The sequence below is a fragment of the Myotis nattereri genome (assembly GCF_964212035.1).
Source record: "Myotis nattereri genome assembly, chromosome: 1".
Lineage (NCBI taxonomy): Eukaryota > Metazoa > Chordata > Mammalia > Chiroptera > Vespertilionidae > Myotis > Myotis nattereri.
In genome coordinates this window covers 186,187,476-186,214,280 of record NC_138075.1, presented here as the reverse complement: position 1 = coordinate 186,214,280, position 26,805 = coordinate 186,187,476, and the positions used below count along the sequence as shown (strand labels likewise).

General features: G+C 41.1%; 1 protein-coding gene across 2 annotated transcripts in view; it reads left to right on the top strand.

Moving 5' to 3' along the window:
* Positions 1 to 26,805, top strand: part of SLC4A4 (solute carrier family 4 member 4) — a 282,065-nt gene that overhangs the window by 123,855 nt on the left and 131,405 nt on the right. The window contains exons 6-7 of one of the 2 annotated variants that reach the window (XM_081095571.1): positions 188 to 283; positions 25,666 to 25,742. In XM_081095571.1, the coding sequence (XP_080951697.1) occupies positions 188 to 283; positions 25,666 to 25,742 (173 nt within the window). The remainder of the gene's footprint in view (positions 1 to 187; positions 284 to 25,665; positions 25,743 to 26,805) is intronic. The other variant, XM_081095570.1, reaches the window with a different exon arrangement.

Sequence of the window (26,805 nt, the reverse complement as noted above, 5' to 3'; positions counted from 1 at the left end):
TCCATCAAAGGATGCAGGGTCATGGGAGGGGGTGTGTGTCAATGTAATATGTCATTATTCTCCTTTAACCCGTTTGTGTGATTTGCTTTAGTATTTTTTCTTCTTAATTAACGCTCCATCCTCATCCTTGCTGTGGCTGCTTCATGTGTCCTCCTCCTCCTCCTGTCTTCTGCTTCTGACACTAAAGCCCGCAGCCCGCTTGAGAACTCAGTGCCCTGCCTAGCAACCCGCACCCTGGACGATGACCCTCGAGTGCGGCGTGCTCCCAGCGTGGGATGGCTGAGTAAGTCAATGACTGGGGCAAGGGCAAGGATGGTGGTGGTGGTGGTGGCGGTGGCAGTGGTGGGCAGTGGGAGGGCAGCCAGACTGGGTTGATGGTTACTGAGTGGAGGGCATCCTTAGGATGCCTGAAAAGATAAGGCTTGCAGATTCCTAAACTCACAGTTACTGGTTTATTCCTGCTGCTACCAAATTGTACAGCAAAAATGTGTTCTCTGAATAATCTGCCATCCTGAGTTCAAGTTGAGTACCTTGTAAGGTAGCAGAAAGAGGTTTTTGGGTTTTTTTGTCTTATTTTAGAGAGAGAGAGAATAAAGGATGGAGGGAGGAAGGGAGGCAGAGAGAAATTGGTTGTTGTTTTACTTATTTATACATTCATTGGTTGATTCTTGTATGTGACCTGATCGGGGATTGAACCTGCAACCTTGGAAAATTGGTACAGCACTCTAACCAACTGAGTGGAAAGAGTTTGAGACAAAGGTTAGGCCTGGCACTGGCAGCACCTCCTCCATGGAGCGCTTCTTAGCTTCCTTCAGAGGACTGTGAGGAAGATATTGGAGATGAGATCTCTGAGGGTGGTTTGAAAGCATTCAAGTTTGATCTATACCGTTGATGGGCAATGTTGTTGAAATTAAAGTATAGGATATTCACATGGTCAGATTGCCAAAAAAATCTTCTACTGACCCCACAATGAAGCTCTGACATTAATAGTATTTTCTCTGAAAGAATCATCCATTCCTTCTAAATAGTGCTCCCCCCACCCCAATGATGCCTCTGAGATAAAAAATAAATTTAGGTAAGAAGTTTAGTCATTGGGGTTTGGAATCAGGCAGGACTGGGTTTGAATCCTGCATCTGCCATTTGCTGGCCTCCATACATTGGGCAAATTACTTCTCTACTGTACATTTGGGTTTCTCAACTATAAAATTGAATTAGTTTTACCAACATAGGATTGTAGTAAGAATTAAATTAGAAATATGTAAAATATTTAGCAAATTGCTCAGCACTCAGTAAATTCAGCAACACTGTTATTAGCAAAGTGCTTATAGGAATTGCTCAACAAATTGTAGTTGGTCTTATCCTATGAAAATTTTATTTATTCCATGTCAGACATTCAGACACTAAAATATTGTGGATAAAGCATCAAGAAAATTGACCAAAATATTTAGTTTGTTGATGATATGGAAATATGGTAACTACTTGGAAATCAACCTAAGACCACATCTGGGTCAGTCTTTCTAAGAAAACACACCTACACTAATAAAAGAGAAAAATGGTAATTGGCGTACGGCGATACCTTTTTCATTGGCTAATCAGGGCTATATGCAAATTAAATGCCAACTAAGATTGGCAGTTAACTGCCAACAAGATGGCGGCTAATTTGCATATGTAGGCACAATGCAGGGAGGCGAAAGGGAAAGCAGGAAGAAGCCCCCTGCCACTGACAGTGATCGGAAACCCAGGGGGGAGCTAAGAGCTGGGGGGCAGGGCAAAGGCGGCCCTGGGGCCGCCTTTGCCCTGCCCCCCAGCCATGATCAGAGAATCAGGCGCCTTTGCCGCCCTGGCCAGTGATAGCAGGAAGTAGGGGTGGAGCCAGCGATGGGAGCTGGGCACGGTCGAAGCTGGCAGTCCCAGGAGCTAGGGGTCCCTTCCCTGGGCCTAAAGCGAAGCCCACGATCGCAGCGCCCCCCGCTGCCCGGGGCCAGACGCCTAGGCCAGAGGCGTTAGGCCTGGGCAGGGGCGGAACCTGCAACCGTGGGGAGCTGGAGGTCCCCTGCCCAGGCCTGACGCCTCTGCCAGAGGCCTCAGGCCTGGTCAAGGGGCCGATCCGGTGATTGGTGATTGGAGGGTGATGAGGGTCAACTCCTCTGGCCAAGGCATCAGGCCTGGGTGGGGGGCAGAGCCGGGGATTGGGGGGATATGATGGTCCCCTTGCCCAGGCCTGAAGCCTGGGTCAGAGGCGTCAGGCTTGGGCGGAGGGTGGAGCAAGCGATCAGAGGGAGATGGGGGTCCCCTGCCCAGGCATGATTCCTGGGCCAGAGGCCTCAGGCCTGGGCGGGAGCCAGAGCCAGTGATCGGGGGGAGATGGGGGTCCCCTGTCCAAGCCTGACACCTCTGGTGGAGGCGTCAGGCCTGGGCAAGGGGCCGATCAGGCGATCAGAGGGTGATGGGGGTCAACGCCTGAGGGCTCCCAGTATGTGAGAGGGGGCAGGCTGAGTTGAGGGACACTCCCTCCCCTCCCCCCCCACACACCCAGTGCACGAATTTCGTGCACCGGGCCCCTAGTTTTAGTTATAAGAGAGGATCCTTCTCATAGTCTATTTATGTGATATATTCACTCCCTAAATAAACAACTTTGATGTATAATCTTAATTATCTTCTCCAGGACTTCTTATACCTACCACACCAATTTAGTAAATTTTGGATACATATATTAAACAATGAAGGTGTGAAAAGTGTTGTTACTAATCCTTGTTCTACCTACCTATCCAACCTAATTCTCATCTTTTTTCAGGATGAACCTATAGTCCAATCAACTTCTCTTTTTCTTTTGGCTTATGTTGTGTCAAGTCCAACTTCTGTGTCTTCATTGATTCCTCTGTCCTTCCAAGAGGGCCTTTTCAAGGTTGCCTGTTCAAAACTATCCACCAGGGTCTGAATGCAGTGTCATCTCCCTGATAAAACAGTTCTAGTAAGCATGAAAGATCTCTCTCCAGGTCTTAACATTTCAGAGTTGCTGCTGCCTGTGCCCCACAATTGAAAATTTACCGTTATGTTGTCTTTGAGTGCTGCATTGTTTGTGTTTTTTGGTTTCAACTATATAAAAAAATCTCCTTTAGGGCAGGTGCTATATCTCATGCTTTTGTGTGTTGGCCAGTGCAGTGTAGGTACTTGAAACATGGGCGTTGTATAGTAAACAATTATTGATTCTTGACACTTGGACATTTCATTAAAAGCAAACAGCAGCTCAGTATTTACTAGGGCCCATCTTGGCCACACTCAGCTATTAACCAGAAATGAATATTGTTTACTACCTGGAAAACGATTTTTCCGTATTTCTGCTCATCCTGGTCTGAGGAATTTGATTAGCAGTTTATTCTGATAGCTAACATGGAATTATTTTTCAAAAATGCTGCCAAAATATCAGCTGAAACACAGGTTTGTGAACAAGGTTCTAATAATTAAATCTTTTAGTATTCTTAGCAAGGCATCTTCAGGCTTGCTGTCACTTGAAGTAACTAACTACCTTTATAAAGCTCTATTTAAAGCTGCTTTTGGTGTAAGCGCTCATCATTTTTACATTGTATGCTTCTTATCTTAGTTGTCACCTGAGGCAGATATGAGCTTACAGCTCTTATCCATTTCAAATGCTGCCAAGGTATTGAATTAGAAGTTGGGACAAAACCAAAAATGATTTCCTCCTACAGATCTCACTGGCAGGTCTGAGACCAGCCCTGGCCACTGAGAGCAAAAGGAAAGTCTCCTTTTCAGGACAAACTAATACCCACTTAAATGCTTTGCCATGATTAGAGCACAGGAGCAGACCCTTCCTTGGGAGGTCCAGAATGGCTTCACTCTAGCGCTTATCTGGGAAGTCAATTTCACATCTAGCACTGGCATCTTCGGAGCCCTGAGAAATCACTTGTGTCCTTTCGCAGTTATTGGAAGTTGAGATCAGCTGTTGGGACTCTTATGTCTGAACTTCAAAGAAGAAAGTAAGGTTTAGGGTTTTTTTCTTACCATCTTCTACACATTCTGGCATGTCTTCACCTTGCTCAACAAGGAGGTTTTGGTATTTGCAAACATTCAAACTTGTGCTTGGTAAGATGGTGATATGTAGACTATGTTCATATTCACATTCTTTCTCTCATCACCAAAGCTGTTCCTTTTTCTGACCTTCCTGTTTCTTACCATCTTTCTTCCTTCTTTCAGACTTGGGAACGTATAGCCGTCTTTGATTATATACTCTCTCTTCCCTTCTACCCTCATTGAATCACTGCATCTGTTAATTGTTACCTCTGTACTGTTGCTTACCTCTGTCTCCATTCTCATCTTACTGTCATTGCTTTGGTTCTGGTCCTTCTTTCCTCTTGTTTAGTCTAACTCAGTAGCCTGTTATTTGTGGTCACTGCTTGTAGTTGGGCATATGCAATCACATTTGACACTTTGCTTCCAGTTAATCTTACCATATCTGGCTGATAAATTACCTCCTCATGTGGAAATGGTCAAGGGCAACTCAGTGCATCTCAAACAACATCCAAAACACTAGGCCTGGCATTCAAGTCTCATTGCACAGTGACTGAAAGTTGAGTAAGTGGCATTTCATGCTAATGTATTTCCCTTTATCTACACTACATTTCAGCAGCTTCTTACCATTACTTGAATTTGCTGAATGCTTCCCTCTGTTAGTGTCTTTGCCCAAGGCATTCTTTCCACTTGGAATACTCTCCTTTCTCCTGAGACTTTCTGTCAAAATTCTGCCTATTGTTCAAGGCTCACAATCTCCTTGAAACCATCCTAACTTGAGGTGCTCTCGACTGACTTTCTGAAAGCAACTGTTTTGATACTCCTCATATGACATTTTCTCATTTTGCTTTGTGTAGATACTGTGTGGGTATGCATCTTACTGCCTCTGCACATTTCTTAAGGGCAGGGCCCAGGTCTAATTCATGTAGATACCCTCTATCACAGGGATGGGCAAACTATGGCTCATGGACCAAATCTTACCTGCCTGGTTTGGTAAATAAAATTTTACTGGAGCACAGCCATACTCATTAGTTTATATATTGTCAATGGCTGCTTTCATGCTACAGTTGTAGACTTATGTACTTGCAACAGAGATCATATGGCCCACAAAGTCTAAAATATTTACTAAAAAGTTTTCTGACCTTTGCACTATAGTACTGTTTCTTAAAGTGAGGACTGGAGAGCCCTGGGTATCCCTGAGATAATTTCAGAGGGTTTGAAAGGTCTTAGGATTTATTTTTTAAATACCATTCAACCAAAACAACATACATATCTCAATAGATTGAGCACAGAGCAGACAGGAGAATCCAGTTATGTTTCATTAATCCATACATTAAAGAGATTTGTAATAATGTGAATGCCGTTCTTTTTATCACATTTTTTTTTTGTTTTGTGAAACAAGTTATTTTTCATAAAATACATTACTTATGCTAACATGTAATGGGTTTATTAATATTATTGAAATTTAATTGATAAATATTTTTAAAATTTTAGTTTTAGTTTCTAATATGATACACATTGAAAGATAAACAAACACTCATAATTTTTAAGTGTGTAAAGGTGTCCTGGGACCAAAAGGTTTGACAACTGCTCCATGTGTCTAGCAGAATGTTGAAAGAATGAGTAGCAGAATCAAACGTAAAATTAAAGCACAGTGGTAATAATTGAAATTATTGAAAGTGAAGTAGAAGAGTCATTAAGAAATGATGTCTACTATGTGTTTTGTAACTTTGATTCTTCCTTTGCCTCCCAGAGAACGTTGATGAGAAATAGTACAGTGAGGATAGCTTGAGTGGGTAGGAAGAACAGCTGGTGATCCTGACCTTTTTCCTTTCATGACAACCCTAGTCAAGATGGGCTGGATTATGCTACAGTGACAACTAACCACAAACATCTCAGCTCATTACCATCACAGAAGTTTCTTACTCATATTACTATATGTTTATGTGGAACTTCAAGGAGCTATCTATGCTCACCATCATTGGTCAGAATCCAGGCTCACAGAAGGTTTCTCTCAATACATACTTCCACAATAATTGTCGCTGCCTCTTCAATTTCTGCCCAGCCATGACATATGTTACTTTCACTCACATTTCATCGCCATAGTGAGTCATATGTCTCCACCTAACTTTACAGAACTGTTATCCTCCCATTTTCTCAGAGGTGGAGATTCAGAACTATTTGGTAGACAGTACTAATGACGACCTCTCAGTCACAACAGAAATTGTAGCCTTGACTTTGGCATGTGTCCTTCTTGGCAATGCCGAGAGCAGTGTGAAGCTAGGTAAGGACAGTGTACAGAAAATACTCTCTTTCTGCATACTCTTGTAGATAGGGGATGAGGGCTTTTCTCATAGTGAGGGAGGGCTGGGGTTATCAGTTCAAGGGCTTCCACTGGGACTGTGGTTTTATGGGAGACTTCTGAGATGGACTAGATTAATTTGAAACTGATGGGGGTCCTTTCATGTAGATATACAGTAAACCATTCTTATTAGACCAAACAACATCTGGATTTAATTCTTGGAGACAGCTTAAAATCTAACTACTTGAATTAGCACGTCCGTACATGTGAGTAAAGGGACTGAAGGAAAAGCAAATGTAATATTCTAGCTGCAGATATCAATTTCAAAGTTAATAATGAAATTTCTTTTTGGCAGCTAGCAGTAGAGTTTTACGTTGATGAAGATTGTTGGCAGAATCTTCAGAAATTTGCCTGTTCTTTTTGTGGTAAACTGAATATTCATGGTGTTTACGTTTTGATATTTCAGGCCCCAAGTCTGTTCCTCTTAATGCACCCTCCATCTCAGTAGCTCCTCATCCATCTCCTGTCAGGGCACAATCCCCTGTCATCTCAGACTCCTGCTTGTCTTCCATTCTCCACTCGCTCCTGTTTTCTTCCTGCCCTTCACTGAATCTCCATTACAACTGCTCTATGTCAGTCCTCATAATCCTTTGTGAAAACAATGTCAATATCCTAGTTTCCTCAGCTTCCATTCTTACCCATTTATATCCATCCTCCACAACTGCTAGAAGAACTGTGACCTAGGTCACAAAAGCAAACAAGTCACTCCTGCTCAAAAACCTTGCATGACAAGTCTTTGTCCTTTATATGCTCAAGCCCATGCTCACAAGTCTGGCTTTCTAACCTGTGACTTGTGCCTTGACTTGGTCTCTCCTTAACTCAAATTAGAGTGGACATTACCACTCTAGCACTACAAGGTCCAGTGATAATTTGGATTCTCATGTACTTAGATTCCATGCCTTTCAATCTCTCTATATCTTGACCTGATTAAATTTAACCTATCCTTGAAGTTCTTATTTCTTCTAGTCGATTCTTTTTCATCTTTCTCCTTTCCTTCCATTCCACCAAAGTTCCTCTCCCTCATTTCTGCTCTCATACTTCCTGCCTTGTTTTATCATTGCACCATAGTACAAGCATGTTTTCTTCATTGTTGAAAAGTGCTCAAAGGGCCTGAACCACATCCCACTTATCTTTGAATCTCCATTGCCAAGCACAATGCCACACACTAAGTAGATATTCAGTAATAGTTGGACTGCACTAATTCATCCACCTGAATCTTGTCTGCCATGGGTAAATTATTTGCTAACTGGGGACTGTTGAGTCACACTTATATCTCATTTGTCCAAACTAGGTTGATAAGGATAAGGTATACTTTCATCATCTTTAAGAACTTTGTCAATCTGAAAACAAATAAGAGAGGAACGTAGCATCTACTTAACCAGAATGTGCAGCATCCATTTGCTTGAGACAAACCTTTGGAATAATAGGCAGTTCCAATTTTGTTTTTACTATTGGGCACTCTTAGAAGGAATGATAAACTTCTCAAATTCATCTACATTTTATTTGGCTTAGTTTCCTTTTTATTTTTCTATATTTTTTGTGAGTGATGGTGGTAGTGTGGTTCATGAATTGTGATTCTTCGTGCACAGATTGGGGTTCTTTTGGAGAACTGTGATTTGTTTATCACTCAGGGCCTTTCAGGATCCATAGACACTTCATGAATATTTGTTGTTTAAATGAATACTTAAACTGAAAATGAGATAAAAGACTAAAAAGAGAGCAGAAATAATTTTTTTTCGAATTTGTTAGATCAGAATCTTCACATCACTCAAATTAAGCAGCCTCAGCCCCAGTGGCATCAGGAAGCTCTGCTGCTTTTCTTTGGCTGCTGATATTTCTTTGGTAGCAGAATGTGAGAATTCCTGGGCCTGGGGCTCCATTTCTGGTTGACCAGACCATTATATCCATGGTTGAGATATCACTACCAAGGCAACTACCAGCTGTCATCTATTCAACCCGGCCCTGTCTCATTTAATATTCTATGAAGCTTAAGCAACACTGACCCCTTATTATAGAGGAAGATGCTGAGGCTCACTGAGGTTAAGTACTCACAGTACTCATTAAGGCTATTCACAAATGTTACAACTCTCTCTTCTGGGTACATATGAGGATTCTACTTCCTCAACCATTTGAAGTCAGGTGCGACCACAGGACTTGTTTTGGCCAATGAAACATGAGCAGAATAATGGATGTCATTTCCAGGGAAACTATTCTCGTTTTCTTCATAGCGGCAGTGTTCTAGAGAGCAGTTACATGCATTTAATTCCTGGTCTGAAGACAAAGATGGAGGCCCAAACGCCCAGCCAGTCCACTGTGGACATTATCATGAGTGGGAAATAAGTCACTGTTGTTTTAAGCCATGAGACTCTGAGGTTGCTATTTTACTGTAACCTTGCCTATGTGGCAGGGGAGTCCTTGAGGTCATCCAGTAAGTGGCCCACCAGGGTTTGAATTCAGGTGTGTAGACTCCAGATGACATGCTTCCTTTTCTCTTTTGCTTCTCATTCTCTCTGTCTTCGGGTCTTCCTACTTTCAGCCATAGAGAGTGCTCTTGTCTGCTAATAAGAGGTATGGACACTTATCATTCAGAGTTTTATCGTTTTAAGTCAGAAAATGAAATTCCTGGTATTTCTCAGTGAGAGACAACAAGTCAGCATTCCAAAGTGTAATTTGCTGGGATGGTTCTGTTTTCTAAGGCCCGTTCTTAACGACCACAGGAAACAGCTGGAGCGCACAAACTATTACGGGCCATGATCAGCTTTTGCTTCAGAAAGAGCCATACGCTGTGATGGGTTCTGCAAGTAGTAACCATGGTTACCAGTCAAAGAACAGTATTGTTAGGTGAATGTGGCAGAGAGACTAATATCAGCATCCTTTTTGAGGAGGAAGAATAGGGTAAATCCAATTGTAATGACAAGTTTTCCCCTCAATAAATGTGCTACTTTAAAAATCGATTCTCCTAGCACACACTTAGACTTTGGTCTGGATTTTAGGAATAGCTGTCAGTGTCAAGCTTGACTCATTTCTTCAATTTCTAAAGGACATCTTTGAATAATTTTTAACTGTCTTTTGAGGGAACTGCCTAGAGCCTGTAAGAAAGTGACATTTCCTTTGGACTAGCTAGTGGCTGAGCTGTGTAGGTTATTTTTATTTGTAATGATGTCAGTGGTGTTTGAGACTATTGTCTTCAGTAAGAATGATTATTATCCCCTTGAATTGGTAGTATCCCTTCTCCTTTAGTGATGATAAATTCACTATGTCCAGTTATAGTGATAGAGTTTTTGGGTGTTATATTAATTCATGTAAACTGTCCATTCATTCATTCATGTAAATACATTTTTAAAATATATTTTATTGATTTTTTACAGAGAGGATGGGAGAGGGATAGAGAGTTAGAAACATCGATGAGAGAGAAACACCTATCAGCTGCCTCCTGCACACTCCCTACTGGGTATGTGCCCGCAACCAAGGTACATGCCCTTGACCGGAATCGAACCTGGGCCCCTTGAGTCCGCAGGCCGATGCCCTATCCACTGAGCCAAACCGGTTAGGGCTCATGTACATATTTTTAACCAGCTCAGTGGCCAGTGCTCAGCTAGGTGCTGGGAAAATACAATGAATAAGGCAGACAAGTCTTCACCTTTAGAGACCTACTGCTTCAACCAATTGTTACCAAGGGGAGAGTGATATTTGTGATAAACTTATTCTCCTGAGCAAAGTGGGAGTGTGTGTAGAGAGAGTGAGTCACAACTGAAGGGGGAGAATGAGAACATAGAGACCATCTAGGCTAGGACAGTAGTCGTCAACCTTTTGGACCTCACAGACCACCATGGTCTGCTGACCACTGGTTGGTGACTGCTGATCTAGGAAGTGATCAGATAGCAAGAGATCTGACTCAGCCCAGGAATGTTGTTTTGAGGAATCGGAGAAAGGGAAACTCAGTTGGCGCAGGATGAGGGCTAGCTTAATACAAACATGTGGAGGAAAGTAGACTTTGCTGCTTCAGAGAACAGAACCAGGCTCTATGGGTGAACATTTTAGGAGAGAAGATACTGACTCAAGACTCCTGATGTTTTAGATAGGGATCTGAATGTAATTTTTGTTTTCACAATTCACGAATTTCCGTGATTTTCCAGTTGGCAAGGAGATAGTTCCATCTCTTTTGTATGAGGATATAGACTTTTCCTATCAAGGTACCTTTGTTTAACAGGTTTTTTTTTTTGGAGGGGGGAGGGAATGAGGGCTGCAGAGACCACCTCCCCAGGCCAGAGAATTGTAAAAGTAAAGCAAGGTCCTCTGTTTATGAAATCCAAAGTCAGTCCTGGGAACATATGAGGATGTACGTTATTTCTAAGAAGTTATGTGTATTTAAATGAAAGTGAGCTCCTGCTATGCATATGTGTGCTTTGAAATGGCACATCAGCCTCTTGGTCCATCTACATGCTGCTACTTACCTGAGAAATTTGCCACAGCTAATCATGAGCTTTATTATAATGAAATTGGTTGCCTCATTATGTGGCAAGGTTCCTGTCATCCAAAATATATAAGCAGATATTAAGAGACTGGCTCTGTCTGATATTATAGAACTGTTTGGGAAAGAACTTGGTTATGATCTCCAGGTACTTTTTAATTCTGTGATTCTATGAGCCACATCTATAATAACATACACAACCTTCCAGTGTATATACCCCTTGGGGCATTTAAACTTATACCATCTGTATTATATTCCTCTAGAGATAACATGTAATTGTGAGAAAATTCCAGTCTACTGTACTAGATGAATTTCCAAAGCTAAAGTTTTGATACTGATTCAGTTTATTACTGATATGAGGTTTTCCCCCCTCATTTTCTGCTTTTTCCCCTTCTTCATTTTAATTTAGCCAAAAATAGATTTTCTAGAAAAGGATCTTTGCACACTGATTTATGCAATCGTTAAACAGCATAACTAGACCCTGGTGAAGCATTCCTGGAGTCTCTGCATCTTTTTGGGGGGTTGTTGATTGAGGTTTCATGCGTTTTACCCTTTGCTCTTGTTCTACTCATTTCACCCTCTATTCCACTGTAGTAGTAAATATAGAAAGGCATATATTGCCCTCAAATCAGAGGGAGAGGTGCTAGAATGAACTGAGACCACAGTCTCCTCAGATCACAGTAGCGATCACCTTAAGAACTTTCTGTCACCATGATATAACATATCAAAAGCATAGGTTTCTCAGGTAAATATGAATGACCTCTGTGCTCAGCAAGACATCTGACACTTTTCCTAGAAATCCTCTACCTCTGGCTTGTCTGAAGTCCCTCTGTGTGATGAACGCCCTCTGGTTTGTCTGAAGTCCCTGCATATCCTCTGTGTGATGAATAGCAGCTACTTTAGGCCTCAGTCCCCATTTCTTGATTTGGCTCAGACTATTTCAACCCCTCTGCTGCAGCCTCTCAGTTCTCTGAACTGGACTCCTTAGTCTGGAAAATTACACATGGTGGGATCCTACCATGGCGACTGGAGGACACAGTTTCCTGAGGACCTTGAGTTCTGAGGGGATTTATGCATGTGGTTGCAGGCCAAAGGGAAGAAGAAAACCATGAATGTTGACTGAACAACTGTGCAGGACTCTTGTTCACATGTTTTCCTGCTTAATCCTTTCAACAATCCTGTAAAAGCGCATTATACCCGTTTTACCACTTTTTCATACTCAACTTTGTCTTCTTTCCATGATACTTTGCTGACAAGTTATCTCTGGGGTTCTTTTTGTATTTCTTCTTATGGACCGTTAGGTTCATCTGAGAGAGGTGAGGTGTGAGCCACCACCCTGTACACCTCCACCCACCATGGCAGTTGGTGTCATGCCGACCTGTGTCATGGAGTTAAAGATCCTTACCCTCTGGATGATTTCAGAGAGGAAGGGAGAAGGAAAGAGAGAAACATCAATGATGAGAGGAAATCATTGATCAGCTGCCTCCTGCATGCCCCACACTGGGGATCGAGCGATCCTGCATCCCAGGCATGTGCCTTGACCGGGAATTGAACCATGACCTCCTGGTTCATAGGTCGACGTTCAACCACTGAGCCACACCAGCCGAGTCCCTTGGCATTTCCTAGAAGTAGATGACGACATGATTTCGGAGTAGGACAGGATCAGCTTGGAACTGCAAGCATCTCAGTTCAGCTCTGGTTTTTCATTAAGAGGGAAATCCTGGGTGCATCTTAATTCTGATCAGAATTCCCAACATGACCCTAGAATTCCCAACATGGCCTCAAAGCTGTCACACCACTTGGACTCTAGAGGTCACTTGGCTGATTTTCTCCAAGGGGGGAAAAGGAGGGTCTGAGTAAGTGCACACCAGGAAAGGGGCTGTCCCTTGCCTTTGCTGTCACCTGGACTTACGGTTCGTAAATGAGGACAGTCTTCAGGGCCACTTGGGGGATAGAGGCATTAGGGGCCCAGAGATGTTTGTGTCCTCCTTTTCTGGAGGCTGCTCTCTGAGTTGCGGGTGACCTGTGATGACTGATTGCTCAATGTGTATTAACTAATTGGATGTGCGTCAGCAAGGCCATGTGGAGTTACTGCCCAGGAAGCCAATTTGAATGACTTTTCCCAAATCCCTGTTTGTGAGCCATGAATCAAGAGCCATCAGGAGGGGCTACATTTGTGACTGGAGGCCCAGAGACTGTGCCTATTACTCTTAAAGTTTTATTTATATCTATGTCTGTGTTTATCCTTATCTAATACTTACATATCTAATACTTATAAACTTACAGTTTATGAGATATACTATAAGTTTATAAGTATATCTAATATATCCAATACTTATAAACTATGTCTGTATCGACATTGATATTGACATCCATATGTATGTATTTATTTGGCTGTTGATGCAGAACTATATTAAATGGCTTTTCTGTGCATAATTTTTTTTTCCTGCATGTAATTTTCAGGTATAAGTGTTTTTGTTGACTAAAGCTATCGGTGTAAATCTTTGATAATTCAGACAGAACCTTCAGGAAACATTTCCCTTGCTGTGATTTTAAAAATAGTGTAAATATTTATTATTTCATGGAGCATGTTAAAACTTGATTTTAAATTTATTTAAATTTTGATCTTAATGTTTACATTGAAATTTGATCTAACTAAATCTTCCGAGGTTGTCTGCTAGTCAATAATGTTTCAACTTAATCTCAGGTACTTAGAAATAATAAAAGTAGACCTACTTAACATTTATCATATGATAGATATGTATTGTATTTTTATTAAAGTATTATGTGCAAATCATTATGAAATTGAAGAGCACAGAAGGATTTCAGATGAAAAATGGACTGCTTGGCTTCATATTCCTGGGCCTGTCCTTGTAACAACCATTTGTAATTCTTTAAATTGTTTCTATTAAAAAATTTTATTTTAGGAATCTCTATCTCTCTTTATAATTAGCTTACCTTGCTGTTTCTGGTTTATCAATCTTAGATATTGTCTGTTGATTTTTTCTTTTCTAGAAAACATTTTACCTATTTTATGCAACCATGTTTCTGTCCTCTAAATATGTTTGTATCTTCCTCTTAGTTCTGTTAATTACATTTGTAATGTTTAGGCAATAAACCTGTGCTTTTATTATTTATTTGTTTTGTATGTTTATTCATTTGTGGCAAGTATTGGTGGGATCTTTTGACTTCTTACTTGAGGAAAGGGATATTGACTTCCCTACCCCTCTCTTCACTATTCCCTTCCTTGCCCCTCTCCTTGCTATTTTCACTTCCAGGCTTCTGTCATAAGTACTTCTACTACTTATTGTAATTATTATCTCTACAAATAAAATCTGTGTTTTTTTGTCAGTCAATTCTAAAGTCAGAGATGCATAATAACATTATTATGACTATGTGAATATTGTTTACTCTAAAGCTATAGAATGGACTCTGATCACATTTTATCTTTGTACATTTTTTTAAACCTGGAGTTTTAAATTACATTTTTTAGAATCAGCTAACATTCCCCTATTCCCAAACTTTTTCAGGATCTCAGGGATACAGTGAACCCTATAGATACCTCCTTCTTTTGCAGATCCATCGTCCCGTTGTCCCCCGCTGCCCCATACCACCCTCTTGCTGCATAAGACACCTGGCCCTCGAGACCTGCTGCACAGCTGCTGTTCTTTTACTTTCACTGCTCTCCTGAGTTCAAGATTATGTATCTGTTTTTCTTAGTCTGTTCCTTCATTTTGGTAAATCACACTTCAAGTAATTTTGTATGAAAGGGCATATATAAAAGTTGACCTCTTTTTATTCCCTAAAAGTTTCATTGTGTTGTTTGTTGTTGTTGTTTTTCCCATGTATTATTTGGATGAGTACAGGAATACAGGTTGAAATGATTTTTCTCCCAGAAATTTAAAAATATGGTCCCATTCTCTTCTACCATTCTGGGTTGCTTAAGAGAATTCCAAAAGTCTTATTCTTATTTTATTTCCTCTGTAGATAAAAAAAAAAATCTTAGAATATTTTCGTCATTCTTGGTATTGTGAATTTCACAATGATTCATCTACATACAGGGTGTGTGTGTGTGTGTGTGTGTGTGTGTGTGTGTGTGTGGTTTGTTTATTTTTCTCTTGGGACCCTTTTGATTAGAAGAAACATGTCCTTTAGATCTGGTATATTTTCTTTAATACTGCTTTCTTTTTCAATGCCTTGTTCTGGGTTAGTAGGACTCCTAATAGTCGGCTGCTGGCCTTCCTGGAGTAGCCTCTGTTCTCCTGATCTTTTCTCTCAGGTTTTCGGGCTGTTTGTTCCAGTGGGAAACAGGCTCTTCCAGGGGATCCCCAGAAAAGCATTGCAAGGCCCCACTCACAGGAGATGGTGATGTGGCAGGGTGGTTCATTAGTGATAGCTGCCCCTGCCCCAATGTCCCCTCTCCACCCAGCCGTGGAGAAAGACCCACCGTGGCTTCTGCAGGCCCCAATGAGAGCTAGTGCCCAGAGTTATGCTTCATAGTTCCTCAGAGCCCACCAGTCTGCCAGCCTTAGGTGGCCAGCAGATCCCCATGCTCGACTGGTCCCTGGCAGGAGAGAGCAGAAAGTAACAGGGCAGGGGCAGCCATCACAGGGCGAATGCAAATCCGAGAGAGAGAGAGAGAGAGAGAGAGAGAGAGAGAGAGAGAGAGAGAATGCTTTATCTCCAGGGATTTTAACCAGGAGCTTTTTCAAAATACCAAATTTCATAGGCTTGCATTGGCCTCCCCCCTAGCCAATGATCTTTTCTCCTAGGCTAGACTGACAGGCCTCTAGGGTCAAACACCTCCCCCTGCACCATTGGGCATGTCCTTGTTCCCCCCCCTCCCCCGCCCAGTACCAGTGGGGAGAAGGGAGGGGTGTTAATCCCCTTGGAGGGACAATACTGATTTCTTGGGGTGTGAAGCTGTAGCTTCCTAGTGAAGCAAACAGGCCTCAGCTTCCCAACTGAATGTGCTCAACAATGTCTGGCTCCCTTTGCTCTCTTCCTTTAGATAACCAGCTAAGGACTGTAACATCTCTACCCTTACATTTTTTTGGAATATTTTCTAACCTTTATATTGTTTATTTTATTTGCAATGATATATGGTCTTTAAAAGTAATTATAATTCTAAAGTATTTTTTTTTGCTCTATTTTTATAACATCTTGTACATGTTTTATGAATATAATAGTTTCCTTCTTTCTTTCTTTTTTTTGTTAATATGCACCCTAGGATTATTTTTACCTTCACTGATTTTTAGAGAGAGTGTAAGGGAGGGAGAGAAGAAGGGATGGGATGGAGAGAGAGAGAGAGAGAGAGAGAGAGAGAGAGAGAGAGAGAGAGAGAGAGAGACGTTGGTTGCCTCCCCCAGGCATCATCCCACCTGGGCAGGGGATCGAACCTACAACTAGGTATATGCCCTGAGAACCTTAGGTGTGCCGGCCGACACTCTAATCACTGAGCCACGCTGGTCAAGGCTATAATAGCTTCTTAATCTCTCTGCAGACTAGTAAGAGTTTTTATTTACACTTTTAAAATTATATATTTTTTTAAAATTGAAATTGTGTGGGTTTCTTTTTTTTGGTGTGTGTTTTAGTCTTAGGCTTTCTCAAATATTTGATCATCTTCAATTGTTCATTTGTATTTAAGAAAGAGTATTTCTTTTTGAATGAGTAGAAAATGTTATCCTGATATAGCCCCTAAATTCTAGAGTTCAGAAGACTTTGCTCTGAGGTACAAACACCTGCACTAATTACCCTTGTGTTCTCTAGCACCTCTTTAGCAAACAGCCCTGTGGTGTAAAAGGCTGCTGGGTGCTCTGCCTGCTGGGGTGGTGGTAAACTTTCTGTGCATAGAGTTTCCGTAAACTCATGTCTTTCAACCCCCATTATATTTGGCCTCTTCCAGTGTGGAGCGTTTTTGAAGTTTTGCAGGGAAGATCTTTTTTGACATGTACCTCTCTGCACATATTTTACACTGCAATTTCTATACTCTGCAAAAAGTACCAGGTTCTAATACACCATCTGCTCTTCTTCTTCCAGAAAGTTTTGGAAGGCTGTTTCTGTTGGTCTTCCACCAGTTTTTTTTTTTTAAATTGATGTGGTTTTATATTGTTTTTAGTATTTTCTTTTCTTTTTTAAGAAAATATATTTTTATTGATTTCAGAGAGGAAGGGGAAGAGAGAGAGAGAGAGAGAGAGAGAGAGAGAGAGAGAGAGAGAGAAGAGAGAGGAGAGAGGAGAGAGAGAGAAACATCAGTGATGAGAGAGAATCATTGATCGGCCGCCTCCTGCACACCCCACACAGAATTGAGGCCGCGACCTGAGCATGTGCCCTGACGGGGAATCAAACCATGACCTCGTGGTTCTTAGGGCAAAGCTCAAACACTGAGCCATGCCAGCCAGGCAGAATAACTTTTTGTTCATATATATATATATATATATTTGTGTGTGTGTGTGTGTGTGTGTGTGTGTGTGTGTGTTGGTAGGGGGGGGAGGCTTTGGGTGTGTGCGTGCATGCATGTGAGACACAGGGAAAGAATTAGTATCTTTAAGGGGCTTTTCTATTTAGTAAGTTTTTCAGTCCTTGTTTGCCTCAGAATGTTTATTCAACTGAGTAGAGGTTTTTTGTTAAACTATCATTTTTTAAAAAAATATTCTTATTGAGTTTTAGAGAGGAAGGAAGAGGGAGAGAGAGATAGAAACATCCATGATGAGAGAGAATCATGGATCGGCTGCCTCCTGCAAGTCCCCCACTGGGGATCAAGCCCACAACCTGGGCATGTGCCCTTGACAGGAATTGAACCTGGGACTTTTCAGTTCGCAGGCTGATGCTCTATCCTCTGAGCCAAAATGGCTAGGGCTAAACTGTCTTTTATATGTGTCTGTATGCAGAAAGAGAATGAAATGCTTTCATAATAAAATCCCTCTGTTTTAGAGTATAATAGAAATTAAATATCCAGTGTAATATTGTTAAAACTACAGGCCCGGTGCACAAAAACTTGTGCACTTGGGAGGGGGGTGGTCCCTCAGCCTGGCCTGTGCCCTCTTGCAGTCTGGGATCCCTTGGGGGATGACCACCTGCTGGTTTAGGCCCGCCCCCTGGGGAATTGGGCCTAAGCTGACAGCCAGACATCACTCTGGCAGCCCAGGAGCCCTTGGGGGATGTCCACTTGCCAGCGGGGAGCAGGCCTAAGCTGCAGTCAGACATCCTTAGTGCTGCTGAGGAGGCAGGAGAGGCTCCTACCACCACCGCAGTACTGGCAGCCATCAGCCTGGCTTGTGGCTGAGCAGAGCTCCCCTTGTGGGAGCGCACTGACCACCAGGGGCAGCTCCTGCATTGAGCGTCTGCCCCCTGGTGGTCAGTGTGTGTCATAGTGATCAGTCATTCCCAGTCGTTCTGCAGCTAGGGTCAGTTTGCATATTACCCTTTTACTATGTAGGATAGAGGCCTGGTGCACGGGTGGGGGCCGGCTGGTTTGCCCTGAAGGGTGTCCTGGATCAGGGTGGGGGTCCTGCTGGGGTGTCTGGCCAGGCTGGGTGAGGGGCTGATGGGTGTTTGCAGGCTGGTCACACCCCCTTCAAGGTGGGGGTCCCCACTGGGCTGCCAGGCCAGCCTGGGTGAGGGGCTGATGGGTGTTTTCAGGCTATTGAAGTCCCCCCCAGTGGGGACCCTCACTCCATGGAGGTTTGGCCAGCCTGGGTCAGGGGCTGATGGCTGTTTTCAGGCTGGCTGCACCCCCTTTAGGGTGGGGCGTCCCCACTGGGGTGCCTGGCCAGTCTGGGTGAGGGGCTGAGGGCCGTTTTCAGGCTGGCCAAGCCCCCTGGTGATGGAAGCTCCCAGCCTCTTTTTTTCTTTTTATTCTGGGATTTATTTACCTTCTATAATTGAAGCTTTGTTGCCTTCAGTGGAGCTCAGAGCTGGCTCCTGCTCACTCCAGCTCCATGGCCACGGCCAGCTGAACGCAGGTATCTGGGGTTTATTATCTTCTATTTGAAACTTTGTTGCTTCCAGTGGAGCTCAGAGCTGGCTGGGAAGCTTGGCTTCCTCCATCACTGGAGCAACCAAGCCTCCTGCTTGCTTCAGCTCTGTGGCTGCCAGGCACCATCTTGGTTGGGTTAATTTGCATATAGTGCTCTGATTGGCTGGTGGGCATGTCTTAAGGCATAGCGAAGGTATGGTCAATTTGCATGTTTGTCTTTTATTAGATTAGATGGGAGTATCCATGGTTAGAGCCTTTTTTTTTTGTTGATAGAAATTTTAAAAGAATTAGAAGAGGTGAACCTTGTCTATTTGATGTTGAAGTCTAAGACCTAACATTGACTCTCGGGGAAAAGCCCAAAGAGTAGCAGAAAACTCAAAAACGGGAGAGAATAGGGTGAAGGTAGTTGAAGTTGGGAAGATTATTAAGTGGCATCTGAACAGCTGAGATCTCAACAGGTAGAGAATGGTCTTTAAAAGTAGAGTAGTCTCTGTGAGGACTCATTGGCATAGGTGTTTATTATGTTGTGGTTTGGCCTCTGTGCCCTTCTGTTTCTCTCTAGAAGGATGTCCCTTCCATTACCTTTGCCCCATACATTAGGGATGACTAGCTTTTGGCTAGAACTTGACTCACATACTTTGATAGTTATCTGGGTCTTTTCAAGTCTTCTTCCTTCCTCCAAATTTGCTTAACTTTCAAAGCCAATTACAATATTTGAGTTATTTCATTTCTCTTAGACTTTTCTACCTAAGGCTCTCCTTTCCTTCTGCTGAAGTGCCAACATGCTCCCTTATTTTCTCCTCTTATTCTCACCTCTTGATTCTTTTTTTACAGGGTGTTTTTTTTGTTTTTTGTTTTTTTTTTTTAATCTGTTCCACTGCCGACTGATGGCTTTAAGCTACTTTGGCAGAGTCCTTTCCTTCTGTTAGTTCTGGGCCAGCTACAAACTTCTTCCTTATTTATTCTAAGGCTTTTCAAGGCTATTGAAGTGTGCACACAGCATCTCCCTCCATCGGAAATGGACTCTGAACAGTAGTGCTTATAGTAACTCAAATGGAGGTAAAACAATACCCAGTTATTATTCACTCATTCACAAATACTTATTAAGTGCCACTAGAGTGCCAAGCTCAGAGGCTAGAACTGTGAACAAGATAAACTGAAGGCCTTGGCTCTGGACCCTTGGAGTTTACATTATATTAAATCATAAACAGACAGCAGTTCTCTAAATAAAACATAACAATTGCAATTGAAAGAAGCAAAAATATTCAAATTGATTTCCTCTTAGTTATGAAATTCCTTCAGAGAGCTCCTTCTGATGATATTTTTAACTTTTCTTAGTCTAATATTTACATTTTAAATATTTCTGTATTTTATTTGGAATTAGGGAATGAGAAGGGGTTGGAATTTTTAATGACATGCTTATTTTAATATTGCTTTTGGTGGGGAGAGCTCTTAAAATTCTGTTGCCATGGAAGACTAGGAAACTGATCTGATAAAATGTAAGCTTATCCATTAGCAATTCCTTCTAGACTTTCTCAGTTAAAATTATTGTGATTTATTCTGTCTCATTCTATTCCTGATAAGTGGTTGAAATGGGAATTGCAGTTGGAGTAACCTGAAATGCAGAACACCAACATGGAAATAATGAAGAATTGGCTGTATGATCATTGTGGGACCTTATAGACACCTAGCTGTGTCTGTGAATTAGCACATTCAGAAGCATGTGGCATTATTGCTTTTATAATTACATTGCTATTGTTTTTAGCATATTTTCCTTTTTTTTGTTACAGAGCAGTGGTTTGGAGTTACTATTTAATCTCAGTGCTAAACAGACTGAGTTGAATATCTGCCCCCTTCTCCCCCCCATTTTTTCCTTTATGAAAATGAAAACACAAAGAAATGTAAATTTCATTTTTGAGAACATCTAAAATTGGAAGCCAAGAGCATTTTTATCTTAAACATTTTTAGTAATATTATATTGCACACAATTGGCATGGAAGTGGGATATATTCTTTGTAGTTATACTTTAAATTTTCTCTTCATTAGAAGTGAAGTTTATGTGTTTATTTATGTAAATTACATAGACCATTTTTTTTTCTCAGAGGCAGTGGGATTGGTATTAAGAGATTCAGATTTAAATTATGTTTTTACCACTTGCTGTGTGACCATAAATTTAACTGCCTTGGAGTTCATGTTTATGTTAAAGTGGTAATAACAATACTAACCTCAAAGTGTTTATGTAAGGATTAAGATAATGGAAGTTAAAGTACCTACTACTAAAAAAGATTAGTTGGTCCTTAATCTTAGATACAGACATTTTCTAGTAGATTTGTTATAACAAGAAGGGCAGGGGGAAACCATCAGTGAGTCATTGGGAGACAGAACATATTAGTATTCATTATTCTGAAACTACATATTGTTTTGTGGTCCCAAGCAGTTCAGATCATACACATAGCTCTAAACTTTCTGACATTAATGCCCAGTTTCATTTAAATGTCCATTACATGTAAGTTACCTTAGTTATTTTTATGCTAACAATATTATTTAATGCCCAGCTGGCATGGCTCAGTGGTTGAGCGTCGACCTGTGAACCAGGAGGTCAGGGTTCAATTCCCAGTCAGGGCAAAATAATATAACAATATATTTTAAAAGTGTTATTTAATTATTAGGAAGAATAAAAACTCAGTTTACCTCATAGCCCCTGTGATCTTTGTTTTACCTTGTTCCTAGGTCCTCTGTTGGCTTATTATAAAGGTATGAGGTGTGCGTGTGGCAATATATGTGTCATTACATACATATTTGTATTTTTATCTAATATGTACACCATTTCATTAAAACATTTTAAATATGTTTTTATTGATTTCAGAGTGAGAAAGGGAGAAGAACAGAGAGATAAAAACATCAATTATGAGAGAGAATCATTGATTGGCTGCCTCCTGCACACCCACAATGGGGATCAAGCCTGCAACCCAGGGAATCAAACCATAACCTCCTGGTTCATGGGTTGATGCTCAGCCACTGAGCCACAGCTGCCAGGCTAATATGTACACTTTTACACATCATCCTCTTCCTATGCTGTACATTCTCCTCACTCCTTTTTATTTTATCGAAGAGATATAATTGCAGAGGATTTTATGAATTGCTACATGTGTGCTAAAGAATAAAAATGATTTTCAAACTTAGTACAGAATGCAATTAGTTTTTATAGAAGACAGTATGTACCTGCCAAGTGGGTACTTTGAAAATGAAATTGTTTTTGATTGTGTGAAACTGCTTGAAAATGTGATTCTCCAAAGCTTTCTTTTTCTTATGGCAAGAAATCAGGGATATGCGAATTCATTATAATTAATGCACAAGAAGGCTGGCCCTTTTTTTCGTCTTTTTAAAATCCAACACTTAAAAACCCAAAATTTCTTTGGACCAAGAACAGTTTTAAGTATGCCCTGGATTTCAGAGTGGAGGTGCCTGCTGGTGGAAGCTCCGAGTAAAGGAATCACCACCTGCACAAGTGGCAGCACGCTTCAGGTATCCTTGTAACACCCCTTCCTGGCACAAGGAGACATTTTCCTCTGCTGCCTCCACCCACTCAGGACTGCAGTATCATGAGTTTACATTATAAGATAAAACTCTAAATAGAAAGCACGGGTGTGTTCTGACAGTGCGTCTTATTGAATGTCAGGTGCAAAATATCCACAATAGAACGTTGTTAGGGACCTGTTGTGTAACAGCTTTTGGGTTGGCTAAAATGCCACACTCAGATTTCTGATTCCCAGATGTAATCTGGTTTGTCATCTCTTTTGGCTCTTGTCCTTGCCTTTTTGAATTGGGTGGTATGTTTCTGGAAAAGGCTAATTAAACAGTGAGCTTCCAAAACAAAGTTAGTTATTTACTTGATAGCGTAGGTGATGATTTAGAGGAAAAGCCGGGTCTGATCATTTTTGTCTGTAGATGTGGCAAGGATGCTAATTTACTGATTTGCGTGAGATATGACAGTTTGAAGCAGAAGCTTGGGGGAGAGCAAGGTTATCAGAACGGCCACTCTGGCTACTTCAGCTTATATAAACTCCTTTCAACTCTGATTCTGACTGAGACACCCTTCGGTTAAGATAACTGGTTTATTTCGAGCAGTAATTCCAAAACCTTAGCATGTTTCAGAATCACTTCCAAGGTTTGTTAGTGCCCACACTGCTAAGCCCCAGACCGAGAGTTTTGATATAGATTTGAGGTGAGTCCCAGGAGTTTGCATTTCTAACAAGTTCTCATGTGGTGCTGATGCTGTTGGCCTGGGGCCACAGGTTGGGAATTGGGAAGCATTTGTTTCTGGTTCAAGGTGTGAGGGTGTAGGGGTGAGGATTTTGTTAGGGAGGGAGGTGGGAAAAGATTGAAGAATGCTGATCATCTTGCTTAGGGTTTACCTAAAAGTGTTGACTTTGGATTCTTCTAGTGTATTATAAAGTTAAACATTAGGAAATGTTCCTAATTTTACTTTCAAATAGTACTTTTATTAATGAGAAAAGTTAAGGGTAGGAGGGACAATAGAGTTGATTATTTCTTAACACTGGCCTTCTTTTCCCCATCTGGTTCCTTCCTCTTCCTTGGACCTGTGCCTCTTCTTTCCCCATATAACACAAATATAGATAGCTGTCTTTCAGAAATGAGAAATGATGAGACAGTATATGAGGTTTCTTGGAAAAGTGGTGACATCAATTCAGATTACCATCATAATAAAGACCTTATTCATTTGGCTTCTACATATTCAGATTTTGCAGCAGTTAGGGCAGTTCTTGGGTTGAAATGCACCTTTGCAGTATTTCCAAAGCAAATCAGTGAGTGAGTTTAGGATATTGCCCAGGAAATTTAAATTACTTAATGAAAGACTGCTTTCAATTTATTTCAGTACTTCCACTTAATACGATTGCTTTATAATTAGAAATTAGTCTTATCTAATCGCTTACCTAAGCTACTTTTAACTTATAATTAGTATTTCTAAGGCTTCATTGATGTAGGAGTATAGAGTTTAGATTTCTTTACTTTAAATAACTGGTTTTGTTTTTAAACATAAAGTGCAAAATTGTATCTACTCCTTACCCATGCGTTTCAAACCCAACATTATCTTGGGGCATTCGTGTTTGTACCTGGTATTGCTTGTATCCAGTGGTGTGCCTGCAGTTCAAAGAAGAAAATGTGGCCTTCAAAGAAGTTCTTTTGATATTGCCCGTAAAGCATTTTTTTCAGCTCTTTCCTTTGAAAAATGCTCTGTGCTCAAATTTTCCTAGAATAAAATAACCCACCAGGTAAAGGCTCACAGAGACCTAGGACATGCTTACTCAATGAAATGCAACGGAGCGGAAAGCATCCTGTCTGTCAGCCCCAGAAAATTGTGATTTTCCTTATCTAGTAGTTAAAGACAATTATATAATTTAAAGAGCTGCTGGCATATACACATTAAATTATTAGGAGTAGCTTGCAATCTTTTGTAAAATTCTGTGTTGAAGTTTTGACCGGAAGGAATTAAAGTCTGTAATAAATAATTTTTTGGAAGCAAATGTGAAGCTGTGTTGGAACTTCTGCTGCGCTTTTCTCCCCAACCCTTGTCCTCTTGGTGTGAAGACCAGCCTGAGTCAGACTATTGAGGATTAAGGATGAATGCATTACTCAGCACCCTGCAGGGGTGGGTCAAGCACCCTGGCTTTTGAAAAGTTCCTCTTTTGCTTAGTAAGCCTAGAGATTTCAGGCCAACTGCAGAATGAAAGTTCAGTATTATTAACACAGTCTACTTGAAAATGGTCTCTCACTCTTCCAGACATCCTTCCTCTCTGTGGTTGTATAACAGTGTCTAAAATCACTGACTGGATTGCCAGTGGATATTACCTACAGCAGCTATGTTGCGTGAGAGCTTGGTCCCCCTGAAGCATTCCTGATGGAACCATCCTTTGACTTGAATATGGAGCTTGGCATGTTAAGTGGGAAGAAGGGACACACTTATTTTAGTTTGGCAAATGGGAATGCAGGAACTAAGGGGGGCCTGTGATAACACCATTTTGAGGCAAAGAATGGAGATTCTGGATCAGATGCCTACTAAGGAGAAATAATTCTTTTTTAAAAAATGTATTTTTATTGATTTCAGAGAAGAAGGGAGTGGGAGAGAGAAATAGAAACATTAATGATGAGAGAGAATCATTGATTGGCTGCCTGCTGCACGCCCCCTACTAGGGATTGAGCCCACAACCCAGGCATGTGCCCTTGACTGGAATCGAACCTGGGACCCTTCAGTCTGCAAGCTAACACTCTATCCACTGAGCCAAACCATTTAGGGCAGGAGAGATATTTTGATTAAAATGTTAGCTAGAGAAAGGAACACAGATAGCTTTTTGTGTTGATTGGAATGAGGGATGTCCTAGAAAGGACTGCAGGGGCCTGGGAGAGAGGACAGTAGGCCTGAATCTGGGACCAGCTCTGCTGATAGGAGAAAGCCTGGCTGTGCAGGGGAGAGGAAAAGGAAAGGACACCTGGTAGGTTAGGACATGTGTGAAAGGGCCGTGACAAAAACCAAACCAAACCAGGAGTACATTTGTTTTTATGCCTATTGTTCTTGATGTTTTTTCAAAGTGTAACTTACCTTAAAATAGAGACTGGCAGTCAGACTTTAACAAGTTATGGGAGATTTTTCATACTTTCCATTTAACCGTGTCTGCGCCCAACCTTTATCGTAGCTAAAGCATCATCACCATGTCCATCATCATCTACTAGTGTTGATGAAATATACAGCCAGAGTCTCTGTGCTTTTGAGAAGAACTCTTTAATTAGGATATGCTTTTGTTTTTCCAGGTAGCCCAGCCCTGACCCATAGGAATCTGACTTCTGCCAGTCTGAATGACATTTCTGATAAACCTGAGAAGGACCAGGTAAGCAAAGAATTCTTGCTCCTTTGAAATGTAAGACTAAATGCATATCTAGATGATGCTAGGAAAAGATTAGAAATGATAGTTCCCTGACTGAAAAGAACCAATATGTGTAGATGAGGTTTTTGTACTTTTTCTGAGGGAAGGGGAGCCTGTATGTGAAAGGGATTTGGAGTTCAGAACCCAAGAATTAGAGTCTTGACTTCAGCCTTTAATAGATGTAGTCTCTTGGGCAATTTATTGTAACTATAGTTGTATTAGCTTTAAAATAGTAATAATAATCCCTACCTCAGGGTTATTGTGAGGATTAAATGAAAAACTTTATGAAAAAGTGCATTGGTAAAGAAAGAACTAAAATTCTGGCAATTGTTCACTCTTGGGTATATTTTTGGCAAAGGTAATGTAGTTTTGTTAGCTGAAGATTTGTCTGTTAAAATACATAGTAGGTAGGCTATTTGAAATGTAGAGCAATTAGGGTTTGAGTCTCAATTTTCTTTCTTTAAAAAAAAATATGGTAGAAACGGGACCATTTTCCAGTTGGGAGAATATCTGGGGATAATAGAAAATGGTGAGCAGATACAATTTTGCATTGTGCAATAAAACCCAAAACCAGTTGTGTGGACTGAATGGGTGAAATTTTTACCTGAATAAATAAATCTGAATTGTACATTTCTTCTTTATGAGGATGCTTCTCTTTAACAACATTTGTAAAAAGTACAGGGAAGATGAAATTCATGTTCTTTCTCATGAAATAACATTTGGATTCTTCCTTCTTCTCACCAGTAGCCCCCTAACAGGGCCATTATCATCTTAGACTGTGTTGCTAGAAAAGCCTTTGGAGCTAATTCCTTGTCTCCATTTTCTCACAATTTAACACTTTGTAAAATATTGCCCTTCCATTTCTCCCTTGGATTAAAAGCTTGTAATGGCTTCCTATAAAGTTAAGTTCAGAATTGCCTGTATGACTTTTAAGATGCTCTGAAATCTGATGTTATCTTTCTCATCTTAATTTATTTTTGTTCCCTAGAAGAGGGATGTTTTGCTTTGGCCAGGCCTAATTTCCTCC